The sequence below is a fragment of the Narcine bancroftii genome, chromosome 13 (genome assembly GCF_036971445.1).
Source record: "Narcine bancroftii isolate sNarBan1 chromosome 13, sNarBan1.hap1, whole genome shotgun sequence".
NCBI lineage: Eukaryota > Metazoa > Chordata > Chondrichthyes > Torpediniformes > Narcinidae > Narcine > Narcine bancroftii.
Window position 1 is genome coordinate 37248936 of NC_091481.1, and position 12784 is coordinate 37261719.

The 12784-nt window shown below is 42.2% G+C and overlaps 1 protein-coding gene across 5 annotated transcripts in view; it reads left to right on the top strand.

Moving 5' to 3' along the window:
* metap2a (methionyl aminopeptidase 2a) overlaps nucleotides 1-11835 on the top strand; it is a 44558-nt gene extending 32723 nt beyond the window's left edge. For all 5 annotated transcript variants that reach the window (XM_069908424.1, XM_069908423.1, XM_069908427.1 and 2 more), the window contains 7 exons: nucleotides 1718-1879; nucleotides 2730-2911; nucleotides 3004-3098; nucleotides 4576-4672; nucleotides 6866-6969; nucleotides 9877-9992; nucleotides 11385-11835. In XM_069908424.1, coding sequence (XP_069764525.1) covers nucleotides 1718-1879; nucleotides 2730-2911; nucleotides 3004-3098; nucleotides 4576-4672; nucleotides 6866-6969; nucleotides 9877-9992; nucleotides 11385-11637 — 1009 coding nt within the window. In that variant the 3' untranslated portion in view covers nucleotides 11638-11835. The remainder of the gene's footprint in view (nucleotides 1-1717; nucleotides 1880-2729; nucleotides 2912-3003; nucleotides 3099-4575; nucleotides 4673-6865; nucleotides 6970-9876; nucleotides 9993-11384) is intronic.
* Nucleotides 11836-12784: the final 949 nt, after the last annotated feature.

Genomic DNA, 12784 nt, shown 5'->3' on the forward strand with positions numbered 1-12784 from the left:
TATTGAAACGCATCAGGGAACGGAAGTTTCTATTTCAAGGGAGAAGATGGTCAGAAAGGTGAATGGTCTAAGGGTGGATAAATCTCCCGGACCAGGTGGATCGCGTTCTGAAAGAAGTAGTGGTAGAGATTGTGGAGGCCTTGGTAATGATCTTTCAGGAATCAATAGATTCTGGCATGGTCCCTGAGGATGGGAAAATCATAGATGTCACCCCACTATTCAAGTAGGGAGGGAGGCAGCAGAAAAGAAATTATAGTCCGGTTAGCCTGATGTTAGCAGTTGGGAAGATGTTAGAGTCTATTGTAAAGGATGAGGTTATGTAGTACTTGGAGGTGTATGACAGGATAGACCATGTGAAAAGCTTGCCTGACAAACCTGTTGGAATTCTCTGAGGAAGTGACAAGAAGGCTGCATAAGGGAGATGGAGTGGATGTTATGTAATTGGATTTTCAGAAGCCCTTTGTCAAGGTGCCGCACATGAAACTACTTCACAAAAAAACATACTAGTGTGGGGAGAGCATTGGCTGACTGGCAGGAAGCAGGGAGTTAGAATCCAAGGATCATATTTTGATTTGTTGCTGGTGGGGTTCCACAGGGTTCCATGTTGTGGCCACTTTTTATGTTGTATATTAATGATTTAGATTATGGAATGAATGGCTTTGTGGCCAAGTTTGTAGATGATACGAAGGTAGGTGGAGGAGGAGCAGGTAGTGTTGAGGAAACACGGAGGACTTGCATTAGGAGAATGGGCAGAGAAGTGGCAAATGAAATATAATGTAAAATAAATGGGCAGATTTTTTTTAAGTGGAGAGAAAATTGAAACTACCCAGATGCAAAAGGACCTGGGTGTCCTTGTCCAGGATAATCTGAAGGTAAACTTGCATATTGAGTCGGTGGTGAAGAAGGCAAATGCAATGATGGCATTCATTTCAAGAGGGATGGAATACAAAAGCAGGGATGTGATGTTGAGGCTTTATAAGGCCCTGATGGGGCCTCACTCAGAGTATTGTGTGCAGTTTTGGGATCCTCAGAGGAATTTCACGAGGAGGAACGTTTGACTGCGTGGCCTGTAGTAATTGGAATTTAGGAGAAGTGAGGGGGGACCTCAATGAAACATTTCAGATGTTGAAAGGCAAGGACAGAGTAGATGTAGAAAGGTTGTTTCCCACGGTGTGAGAGTCTAGGACAAGAGGGCACAATTTCAGGATTGAAGGACATCTATTTAGAACAGAGATGGGTTGGAATTTCTTCAGTCATGGGTGGTAAATCTGTGGAATTTGTTGCCATAGGCATTGTGGAAGCCAGGTCATTGGATGTATTTCAAACAGACATTGACAAGTTCTTGATTAGCCAGGGCATCAAAGGTTATGGGGACAAGGCCAGGCAATGGAGCTGAGTGGGGAAATGGATCAACTCATGATTAAATGGAGGGGCAGACTCAATGGGCTGAATAGTCTATTACTGCTCCTGTATCTTGTGTTAAGCACAGGGTCTGATGATGCCTTTAAAAACCTTGTTTATTTTGTATATTTGGTGAAATGAGAAGTGAACATTCCTGGGGTACAACTTGGTTTGGATTCATTAAGGCAACCAATTTATAAATAGGGATTTGGGAAGTTCTCATAGACACCTCTCCTTGTTTCTTGACATTAATTCCAACTGGCTATTGTTTTGCGATCAGTAATTTTTTTAACTTTTCCTCGCCCCTGACGTCCAGGCGTACCTCTGCTTGGCGCGTGACAAGTGAGGAAAAGAAGGCGCTCAATCAGGCCAGCGAGGAGATCTGGCGTGATTTCAGACAAGCAGCTGAAGCTCACAGACAAGTTCGCAAGTATGTTAGGAGCTGGCTTAAGCCAGGGATGACCATGATTGAGATCTGGTGAGTAAAAATGTCATTTCATACAATCTCCTCTCATCAATAAAATTGGGTACAATTTATTGTCTCACAGGGTGAGGAAATTGATGGCAAGACCAGTGTGAACTGATTGGGCCTCAAAACATTGCCAACCAAGAATGGCAGGTTGTCTTTTAGACATCATATGGTAGTTTCATCTTTGTAGTTTATCATTTTGAGATATTTTTATTACTTGAATTTAAACAGTCCTGCCTCCTTGGCAGTATTTGAGTTTGCTCCCAAAGATCTCCTTCCATGAAATACGTTGGTGCCATTCGTCTGTAAATTTCAGGTTCACAATTCATGACACTAGTTTGTCAGCTACCTTTACAGGTTGTGTCTGCAGTGATGGTTTAGGCTCAGGACATTGGTTCATTAGCTTAATTACAACACTACCAAGCACTCTGTTTCTGGGATGGCAAACTAAAAAGTGTCCGTTCAGATCCCACCAAGAGATTGAGATGAGACCTGGTGAAGGTCAGCACCAGGGCCCACCATTGACCAGCAGTCAGATTTGAGTTTCTTGGGGGGGGGGTTTATCTCTGCAGCCATTGCCCAAACCATTAGAAAGTTTAATTTGCTTTTAATTTAGGCCCCACCATGTTCAATCTTGCAACTTAAATAGAAAAATAGTGCTGAAAATCGGAAAACGATCCAAGTGAACTGCAGGTCCAGTTGGAATAATTGCATTTTTTGACAAGACATGGAAATTTTTTTTCCTACCTAATCACCTGTAAACCCAGATTGCACAGTTAGTAATAATGAGCTGTAAAGGTGCATAGCGATTCTTTTGCACATCAGGAGGTGACATTAGTGGCAAGTTCTCATTCTGCAGTGAAAAGCTGGAAGATTGCTCTCGTAAGTTGATCAAAGAAGATGGATTGAGTGCTGGGCTGGCATTTCCGACTGGCTGCTCTCTGAACAACTGTGCAGCCCACTACACTCCAAATGCAGGCGACCCCACAGTGCTGCAGTACGACGATGTGTGCAAAATTGATTTTGGAACCCACATTAACGGTTGGTCTAGTTTTGTTGTATCCTGGAGCTTTTGGACTGTGTCCTTGGTCTTTATTTCAGTAAATGCTTAATTTGACCTATCTCTTTTACAGGCCATATTATTGACTGCGCTTTCACAGTCACGTTTAATCCAAAGTATGACAAGCTTATAGAAGCTGTTAAAGATGCTACAAATACTGGAATCAAGGTAAGCTAGAAAAAAACTCTGCAGTTCAGGTGAGCTAATGATGGAACAAAGTGTCCTTATCGAAAACACCAACTCCTCTATTTGCTGACATTTACTTGTACCTCTAGAGAATTTTCAACATTTTGTCTTGCTCATTAAGCTAGAATTATCTTTGAAGTATTGCTTGTGGATCACTGTTGAGTTCATTAGTTGATGTTTGGCTAAAGGAAGGGAAATGGTCTGTTGGTATGGAAGGGTTTGAGTACAGGAGCAGAGTCTTGCCGAAGTTGTAAATGGTGGAACTCCTCCCGGTGTTTTGTGTGCACTTTGGACTCCTGGTCTGAGGAAGTGTGTTCTTGCAGCGAGAGCAACAAAGGTTTGCAGGACAGATTCTTGGGGTGGAAGGATAGATTAGTCAAGTTAGACCCATACTTGCAGAATGGAAGAGCAAGAGGTGCCTAATGGGAGCAGACAGATAGATATTGAGGGGATATTCCTAATGGCTGGAGAGTCCAGTACCAGGCATCACCGCCTCATCAGGAGAGAATTGGCTACTGTCACATGCATCATGACACAGTGAAAAGCTTTGTTCTGTGAGCTATCCAGGCAAGTCATCCACGCAAGGATACAGCAGGTGATTTCTTCATTCAAAGGGTGATAAAAATCTATGGAATTCTCCATCACAGTGGAGAACCAAGTCATTAAATATACTCAAGGCAGTGGGTAAGTTTCTTAATTCTCAAGGGATAAGAAGGAAAGGTGAAAAGAAGATAGGAAAGTGGATTGCAAGCCATGTTGGTGGAACCCTGATCCTTTCAATGTTTCTATATTAAAATTATTACTTTGCACAGATGAATCATTCACCAGCCTTTGACCATACTCTTATTCAGAAGCTTGTACAAGTTCGGGAATATTTAGTCTCATTATTCTTTCAGTCTGGAGACTGTGAATTGATCTGAAGGAAAGGAAATCCTTTCCCTGCACTTCTTCCATGCCCAAGGAGCTATCGACCAATTGCACGCAGGTGAAATCCACAGTAGATATGGCAAGAGTTTTGACGACAGCTATTTTTGGAGATTATTGACGAGCGTCATCAGCTCTTCCTTGAACTGATGAGACAGTGCTGGTCAATTTTCTGCTTTCATTTTGAAGTAACCAATCGGAAAGTAAGGATAGGCCATCCATCTGCTGTGTTTGCTCTGTGCTATTCACAACTGATTCTTTGCCCTGTAATATCTTGAGTAGACATTCTGCACGGATGCAGCCTGACTTCCAGCATTTTTGGTTTTGCATTCCCATTTACAATTTTGCTTTATTTTTCAGCATTTGTTCCTTTGTTAGTGGGAATTCTCTTTTATCATTATTTGAGGGAAGCTGGATTGTCCCAGGAAACTGCATTCATTCCTATCTAAGGGAGCTTGGGCCGTTTGAGTGTTGCATTTGGTGGAGATCTGGCACTTTGTCCACATTATCTATCTGAATGCATTTTTTATTTTAGAATGCAGGAATTGATGTTCGCCTGTGTGACATTGGTGAATCCATTCAGGAAGTTATGGAGTCCTATGAAGTTGAAATTGATGGCAAAACGTACCAAGGTAAAGGCCAAGTGTATGGTTGGAGTCGAGAGTCAGAGAGGTACAGCATGGAAAGGCCCACTATCTTTGACAACTCAGTCTTCCAATTGATTCAACATTTCCATCAGCTCCCCTGCATTCCAATTCGACTGCTCGCCAACATGTGAAGGATAATTTGCAACCAATTAACCTACTGGTCCACACACATTAAAATGTGGGCAATAACCAGGGCATTTGGAAGTAACCCATGCAGTCTCTGAAATTGTGCGAACTCCACTCAGATTTTTGACGCTTCCCTTCCTTGGGCTCTCATTTTCTGTTTCCACATCCACCTGACTATGTTTCCTCCTATTGTATAAGGATTGCGTTCCAGTCTCCTGTTTCTCCTGTACTGGTGCCCTGCCTTTCAATGATTTGTCCTCAGTGTTCGATTCCCTCCACTATGGTCGCAGGGCCTCGGAATGCATTCCATTTCCCACACTCTTGTCACCTTGTTCACTTTCCATCCCAACATATTTCTTCCATCTTCAATTGATGCCATCACCTGAAAAACTGTTCCCTATCTCCCACCATCAACATTCCCTCTGATCCGTCTCTGCCAGTACTCGTTTCCCATGTAATCTTAACATTGCAAATGCACAAATGCAGCACCTGCCCTTTTACCTCCTCCCTTCCCACTTATTCTGACTTAGAGCACTTTATATTTGAAACAGACATTGAATTTAGTACAACATGCTCATTGCTTACAATGAGGTCTTCTGTACTTTGAGCAGCTCAGCGGCAGGTTAGGTGACACTTCCATTCATCCACAAGTCTGATTATGAGTTTTTACTTGCCGGTTATATTAATTTGGAGACACAGCCTGGTAACAGGCCCTTCTGGCCCATGCGCCTGCGCCACCCAAATACGTCCAAGTGACCAAAATACGTCTTTGGAGCATGGGAGGAAAATGCTGCAACAGTGCTACTGCTGGTGTAGACCTGGGACATCAGAGACATAGCACTGCTCTGAAGGGTTCAATCGCCTGGCCCTCATGTCTAGGCCTTTGAACAGCCTTTTAAAGGAGTCAACCACAGGTTTATGGAGCACTGGACAACAGAAATGGGAAGAACCCCTTTACCCATTGAGAAGGAGAAGCAGATGAGAAGACCCTACAGGGCAGTGGACCAGCGAGGGGCTTAGCGGCTGAGGGATCCATGCAGGCAGCGGGTGACTTGGGATCGGGGAACCACACTGGCTGCAGGCTGCTGGAGACTGGCTCATGGGGACCAGGTATCGGAACTGGAATTCGAGAGGGTGCTTGATGGTCAAAGACAGTGGGCGAGAAGGGCCCGTGACAGGGCTCGGGCACTGAAGGCTTCCTGATTGTGTCGGAGGTTTGGATCTGAAGCTCAGGCTGCCGTGGATCGAACAGGAGTCCATGTGGCTGCAGGAGTGCTGAAGGTGAATCCACGGACACTCAGTGTCTCTATAGGGACTCTCTTGCTTCTCCTTCTCTTACTTTATGGGCTGTCGGGCAACACTGATGCCGATTCTTTATGTGCCTTACAGCAGGCAGGAGGGAAAGTTTTACATGAGATCTAAGAACAGCAGCAGATTTTGGCTTTCTCAAACCAGCTGAATAAAATTTTATATCTGATTTTCAACATTTGCTCTGAATTACCAAATGTTTTTCACATTTACATATCCACTGGCCTTTCTCTTTTGAACCCTCGTCACTTACCTGCTTCTAGCCTATGTAGACCTCTCTGTCACCATTCCCCCAACCCTAATGCACCAAGCCTGCTCTCTTCCTCTCCATCTGAGAACCCACTTACTCTCAAACGATTCCCAGATCTCAAGAAAGGGTGCAATCTTGAAAAGTTAATAGTATTCTTCTCTCCAGATGCTGCCTGACCTGAATATTTCCAGCATTTTGATTTAAAAAAAATAGAAGCACTCCCTCCCCCCTCCCACACCCCTTTATCCCACCATCTAACCAAAGCCATTGGGATATTTTGAATCATTCAGCTGAGATTAGAACTCTGGCACGTTTTTGGTGTCAATCCTAGGATCTTCCTTTAAAAACTGAGCTCCACTTCAATGCTTTGACTTGTGCTTAGTTTGGCTGCTGCATTTCTGTCAAATGTCAATCACGTTGCCATGCAACGGCATTCTGTTTGGACTGCGTCATCTATTAAATAAATCCTCACTTGTGCTTTTAAATTTTAACAGTGAAACCAATCCGCAACCTAAATGGACATTCCATTGGGCAGTACAGAATACATGCAGGGAAAACTGTTCCCATCGTCAAAGGTGGAGAAGCAACCAGAATGGAGGTGAATTCTTATTGACATCATCATCTTAAACCTGTCATCTTCTGACTCTCCTTTGGCAGATGTCTCTAGTTTAGTTTACTTTGTTAGGCAAATGGGTTTGAGCGCCTGTCAGGATCTTTCAGCCCACCCTGCTGGGGGCTGGCCTCTGATATGGTTAGACCAGTGGTTCTCAACCTTTTTCTTTCCCCCCACATACCACATTAAGTATTCCCTATGGGTGGTATGTGGGGTAAAGAAAAGGGTTTGAAAACCAGTGTTTTAATCGTACCTCATTGACTCGTTATGTGCACGGTCTCAGAACTCCAAAGGAAATGGGCCAATGACAAGTTTTCTCAAGCAAAATATTTCAGTGGCAACTTTTCCACTCACATCCCACCTTAAGCAATCCCTTTTACTGATCACAGAACACCGATGGCCTAGGGATTACTTAAAGTGGGATGTGAGTAGAAAGAAAAAGGTTGAGAACCCCTGGGTTCGAGGAAGCACCAACTGGTGGGAGAATAAAGAGGGGGTGGGGGTTGATGCACTTTTTCTGACCTTGCTGGGCCAAATTGCTTCCTGTCAAATGAGAACAGAAAGAGGCGGCAGGAAAGGACTTGGCTTAAAGACCGAGATTGACGGGTGTAGTTTGAACCCAAACCTAAAAAAAAAAACAAGGGGCTTTAGTGAAGGAGGGAGTTAAAATGATCTCTCTCATTCGGGGGAAAAAAAAATAATAGGCAAACTAGTTGAGCTGGAAGTCAACAAATCCTTTGGGCCTGATCACCTGAATTCCATGGTTTTAAAGGAAAAGTGGCAGCTGGCGTGGTTGTAATAGACCTCTGTTCTTGATCTGGAGAGCACACAGAGGAACCATAAGTGGAACAAAACTGCTCAAGATAGTGTAGTCTCAGGAGCCCAATAATGCAATTTATTATATGGAGGTGTATATATGCAGATAGCATGGCCTGGCAAAAGGATGAGTTACAGGAGGCCTTCATTATGCACCTCAATTTGGTCTCTGTTTCGAAGGCAACAGCCTTAATTCATCCACTCTTTCCTCCATCATACTTATGTGGTCAGTTTTTTTTGAAAATTTTATTTATAAACAATAATGAATCATACAATTAAAATGCAATCCAATACATAATATTTTATCCCATAAACCCCCCCCACCCCCATTCTAAACTACCCCAAAAGAAGAAGAAAAAGGAGAAAATCTCTAACAATGCCATTCAATCATTTGCCTTGGATGGGACTGCACCACCGGAAAATATTAATAATTTACTCACATCTGTTCCATATATGGGCTCCAAGTTTTATTAAAAAAGGAATAATTATTTCATAAATTATATGTTATTTTCTCCAAGGGAATACATGATCTCATCTCCACATGTTGGATACTCAATTTGGTCTCATTTTTCCATGTAACTGCGAGGCATTTCCTAGCCACTGCTAAAGCTAGTCTTAAAAAACCAATTTGAAATTTGTCTAATTTTAATTTCAAACTCAGTGTTTTAATATAACCCAATAAAAATATCTTGGGGTCAAGTGAAATTTTTAATTTAAATATAGTCCCCCAAAATTCCTTAATTTTAATCCAAAAAGGTTTAATCGTCTCACATAACCAAACCGATTGTAAAAAGGTACCCACTTCCTTATGGCATCTAAAACCCAAATCAGAAGAGACGCATTTATATTTCTTTAATTTCTCCGGAGTCAAATGTAATTGATAAATAAAATTATAATGGACCAATCTACACCACGATGTGGTCAGTTAAATTGGATAATTGTCCAACACCAAGAAATAATCGGACCAAAATTGGAATAAAGGCTAAGTATTCATCTTAAAATAACTTTGCACCCTCTAAAGTTGTTCAAAAGGCTCTTGAAAAGGAACTCCACAAGTAATAATTTGCAATTACAGATATTCTCTGTGATTCACTCCCACCTTAAGGCATTCCAAAGGAAGTCAGCTAACTTTTGTCAAGTTAACTTCAATACTTTTCTTTTTTCCTTTTATAATCTTCCACAAAAAAGAAAAAAAAACCAGTAATATACAGAAAACATGAAAAGGTAATATACGTTGACCTTGAATATAACAGCCAAGTACTTTCATATTAATTCAACATTTCCCTATATTGACAGTTACATTGAGTAAGGGAATAAAAAGTTAATGCATAAAACAAAAAAAATTCAAATTCCCTGGGGGGGGGTGGGGGGGAGATTTAAATAAAACAAAAACAACTGGTCAATCCATTCTGAGAGAATAGTAAGTGGAAATAAGATTCTTCCCGAGTAAAAACAACACATTTGGAGAAAAAAAAACGAAGTGGAAGTGGTTCAATTTTGTTTATTAGTTTGAATCGTATGAAAATATCGAAGAAATGGTCACCAGGTTTTTTCAAAGTTATAGGTCGAATCAAATGTCTGACTTCCAATTTTTTCTAAATCTAAGCATGATATTGCGGAGAAAAGTCATTGAAGTCGGCAGGTTGAAATCTTTCCATTCGATATTATAGGTCTCCTTGCCATCAACGTTGAAAAGGCGACTGTCCTTTGGCCTGAAGCAGGTGCAAAGGCTGATCCCAATCCTGTGATCCCAAAAATAGCTGTAAATCTAGGTCCAACACTTACACATCTGCTGAGAATTGGTATTACAGTGCATTTCCGGTTACCCAGAAAGCTTGGCACCGCTGTATTCGTTGTTGGAGCCTGCTGCATTAGTTAGGAAGCAGGGAGAAGTTCTTCAGTTTGATCCATGAGGGACTCACAGCTAAAATGCCTGTCAACTGCTGATAACTTGGAAAAGTCGTACAAATAATGGTAATAATTATGCAAATGGAGGGACTTCTACATCGTTGGAAGGGCAGGCAGTTAATATTTTGAGTTCTTGAGATTTAAATGGATATTTTCTGTTTTTCTTAGGAAGGAGAGGTGTATGCTATAGAAACTTTTGGGAGCACGGGAAAAGGCGTTGTTCATGATGACATGGACTGTTCGCATTATATGAAGAACTTTGATGTTGGCCATGTACCAATAAGGTAAATCTGTTATTATTTTGGAGTTGGCAGCCATTAGGAATCTAATGCAATACACAATCATGCTGGAGAAACTCAGCAGCACCCACAGGAAGTAAGTGGTAATCAAAGCTTCAGACCTGAGCTTGGTTCAGATATAAGCAAAAACAGACAGGCACATGAATCAAAAGGTGGGGCGAGAGGTAAAAGATCATAGGGGATACAGGTGGGAGAGGGGGAAGAGGTATTAGGAAGAGATGGGGGAGGGTAGGTCTTTGATTGGAGAAGGAAGGGGGTGGGAGCTGGAGGAAAGGAGACGGGGGATAGTGAATAGTTATTCAAGAATGTAAAAGCTCAGCATCAGATGGAACTGTAAGCAAGTTTCAGGTAGATAGAGATTTCTCACTGCACTTCCCACTGGGTTCAAAGTAATAGCACTTCCCACTGGGTTCAAAGTAATAACCAACTGCTAGTCTCGAAACATCTAACATATGGATGTATAAAGAAATCAATTGAATCTGTTTTCCAGCACAGTTTGTTTCAAATCAGTGAACTGATGTGGAATTTAAAGCCACTGAATTAATCACCTTCAATGGGCCCTTGTCTTATTCCATGTTAAAATTGTACTTTTTAAAATAATTTCATTTAACATTTTGAGTATCAGTGATGCTAATTTTTTAATATAAAAAAATTGTATGAGCAGAAATTTTGTGGAAATCCCCCATTTATTACTGTTTTTTTATTGTAGACTCGTTTTTAGATGAATCAAAATTGATGGGGAAGGGAAGGGAATAAAGACATTAATACATTCTTTCTCTCAATTTCTCTGCCTCTGTTGCGTCTGCTCCGACGATGTGGTCTTCTCTTCCAGAACATCTGAGATAACCTCCTTCAAAGGGCTTCTCTCAGCCCTTACCTGCATCTGCCCTGACCCACTCTGCCCTGAGACACAAGGACAGGAATCCCCACCAGTCTCCGCATCCAAAGTATTAGCCTCTGTAATTTCCATCAACAGAAACTTCCCCCCCCCCCCCCCTCTACTTTTTTGCAGGGACTGCTCCCTCACTTGGCTCCCTTGTTCACTCATCTCTTCCCATTGATCACCAACTCAGTACCCACACCTCCCTCATCATCATTCGGGACCCCAAACAGTCCTTCCACGACATTTGTGAATCTGCGGGGGTCAGCTACTGCTCTCTTGGTGGCTCTGTACATTTGGGAGACTGTTCATCAAGTACTTTGTCTGCTGTAGTAGTGGGAACTCCTCCTTGATGATAGTGAGTCAAAGATGCAGTGAGCTGGATGGAAATGGTCCTCTATAATTCTTTGAACTCTGTTTAAGCAGCATTTTATAGTTGTCAAATTTGCAGATTTTTTTCTTAAAGTGAATCATTCAAAATTGTTTGTCTTCTTTAGACTTCCTCGAGCGAAGCATCTCCTGAATGTTATCAATGAAAACTTTGGGACACTTGCATTTTGCCGTCGATGGTTAGACCGGTTGGGTGAGAGCAAATACCTAATGGCCTTGAAGAACCTGTGTGATCTGGGTATAGTAGATCCATACCCTCCACTGTGTGACATCAAAGGCTCGTACACAGCACAGTTTGAACACACAATCCTGCTTCGCCCAACGTGTAAAGAAGTTGTGAGCCGTGGGGACGATTACTGACCATGCCCATCACAAGGCTTTGCTGCGCTGAGAGGCTGTGTGAATGGTTTCACCCTCAAGAGTTGTCCTGCCTGTTGCAGTCATGGACTGGGTTTAAGTTTGCCATGTTTCCGAGAGGGTAGCAAATTGGGAGGAGGAGCACTTGTACCTCTGCCCATCACACACATTTTTAATAAAAAGGTTTCTGATGTCTAGGAACTTTGTTATATTGATGGGATTTTCTCCTCAACACTTGCCAACAGATCAGTTGAGCACAATTGAAATATAGGCTGCTAGAATTGTCAAAAACTGGAATTTGGTACTGACATTGCTGGAGTGTGGGACGCTGCTCACTGTAGAAACTCGTCTTTGGAGAGTTCTAATATTTCCCAGAGGCTCCTTTTTACCTAACGACTGAATACAACTGTCACATCAGTACCTGCATTCTATATTGTCTTCTAAATTTCCTGACAATTTAATACAAATAAAGATCAACTTCCTCAGTCAGTGACCTTTGGTGACTTAACATTGTGTGCAAGGAGCAGCAAATGCAGCATTGGTCAGTTTCGTCCTTCAGCAGATTGATTTTATTTTTAGGTTATTCACAAATACTCTCAAGGCAAATCAATTCCCAGCACACGTGTGCACTGCAAGAGTGAGACTTGACACTGACCACTCCAATTGGTTGGAGAAGTCTAGCTCCTGTGTTGGCTCACAGACACCATACACCACTGAGAAAGGTCACCACTTATACCTCAAGGTGGGTACAGTGCAATTACACAGCGCTGAGAGTTTGAAGCTGGCATTTATAAATTAACATTCTGTATGGAAAGTAGTCTTACCAAATGGTGGCAAATTGTACTCTGAGGTTAAGCAGCAAGAGAACAGATGAACCTGTGACCTTTCTGCCCTCTACTTGGCGATCCATTCTTCAGTTATGGACGTCTGTGGTTCCAGGTGTTCCAGTAATGTGCAGTTTGTACTCCCCTGGTACAGGACGTCCTTGCATTAGAGTGGATTGTGGATTCTCGTTGAGGAGGGTGGGAAGATCAAGCATAGTTGCTGTCTTTGCAAAATAGTGTGTGTACTGTGCAGAGCCAGGACATAAAGGGTAATGAGCTGAAATTTAGTTACGGTCAGGCACCTCCCTCCTGTTCCTCCAGCTGTC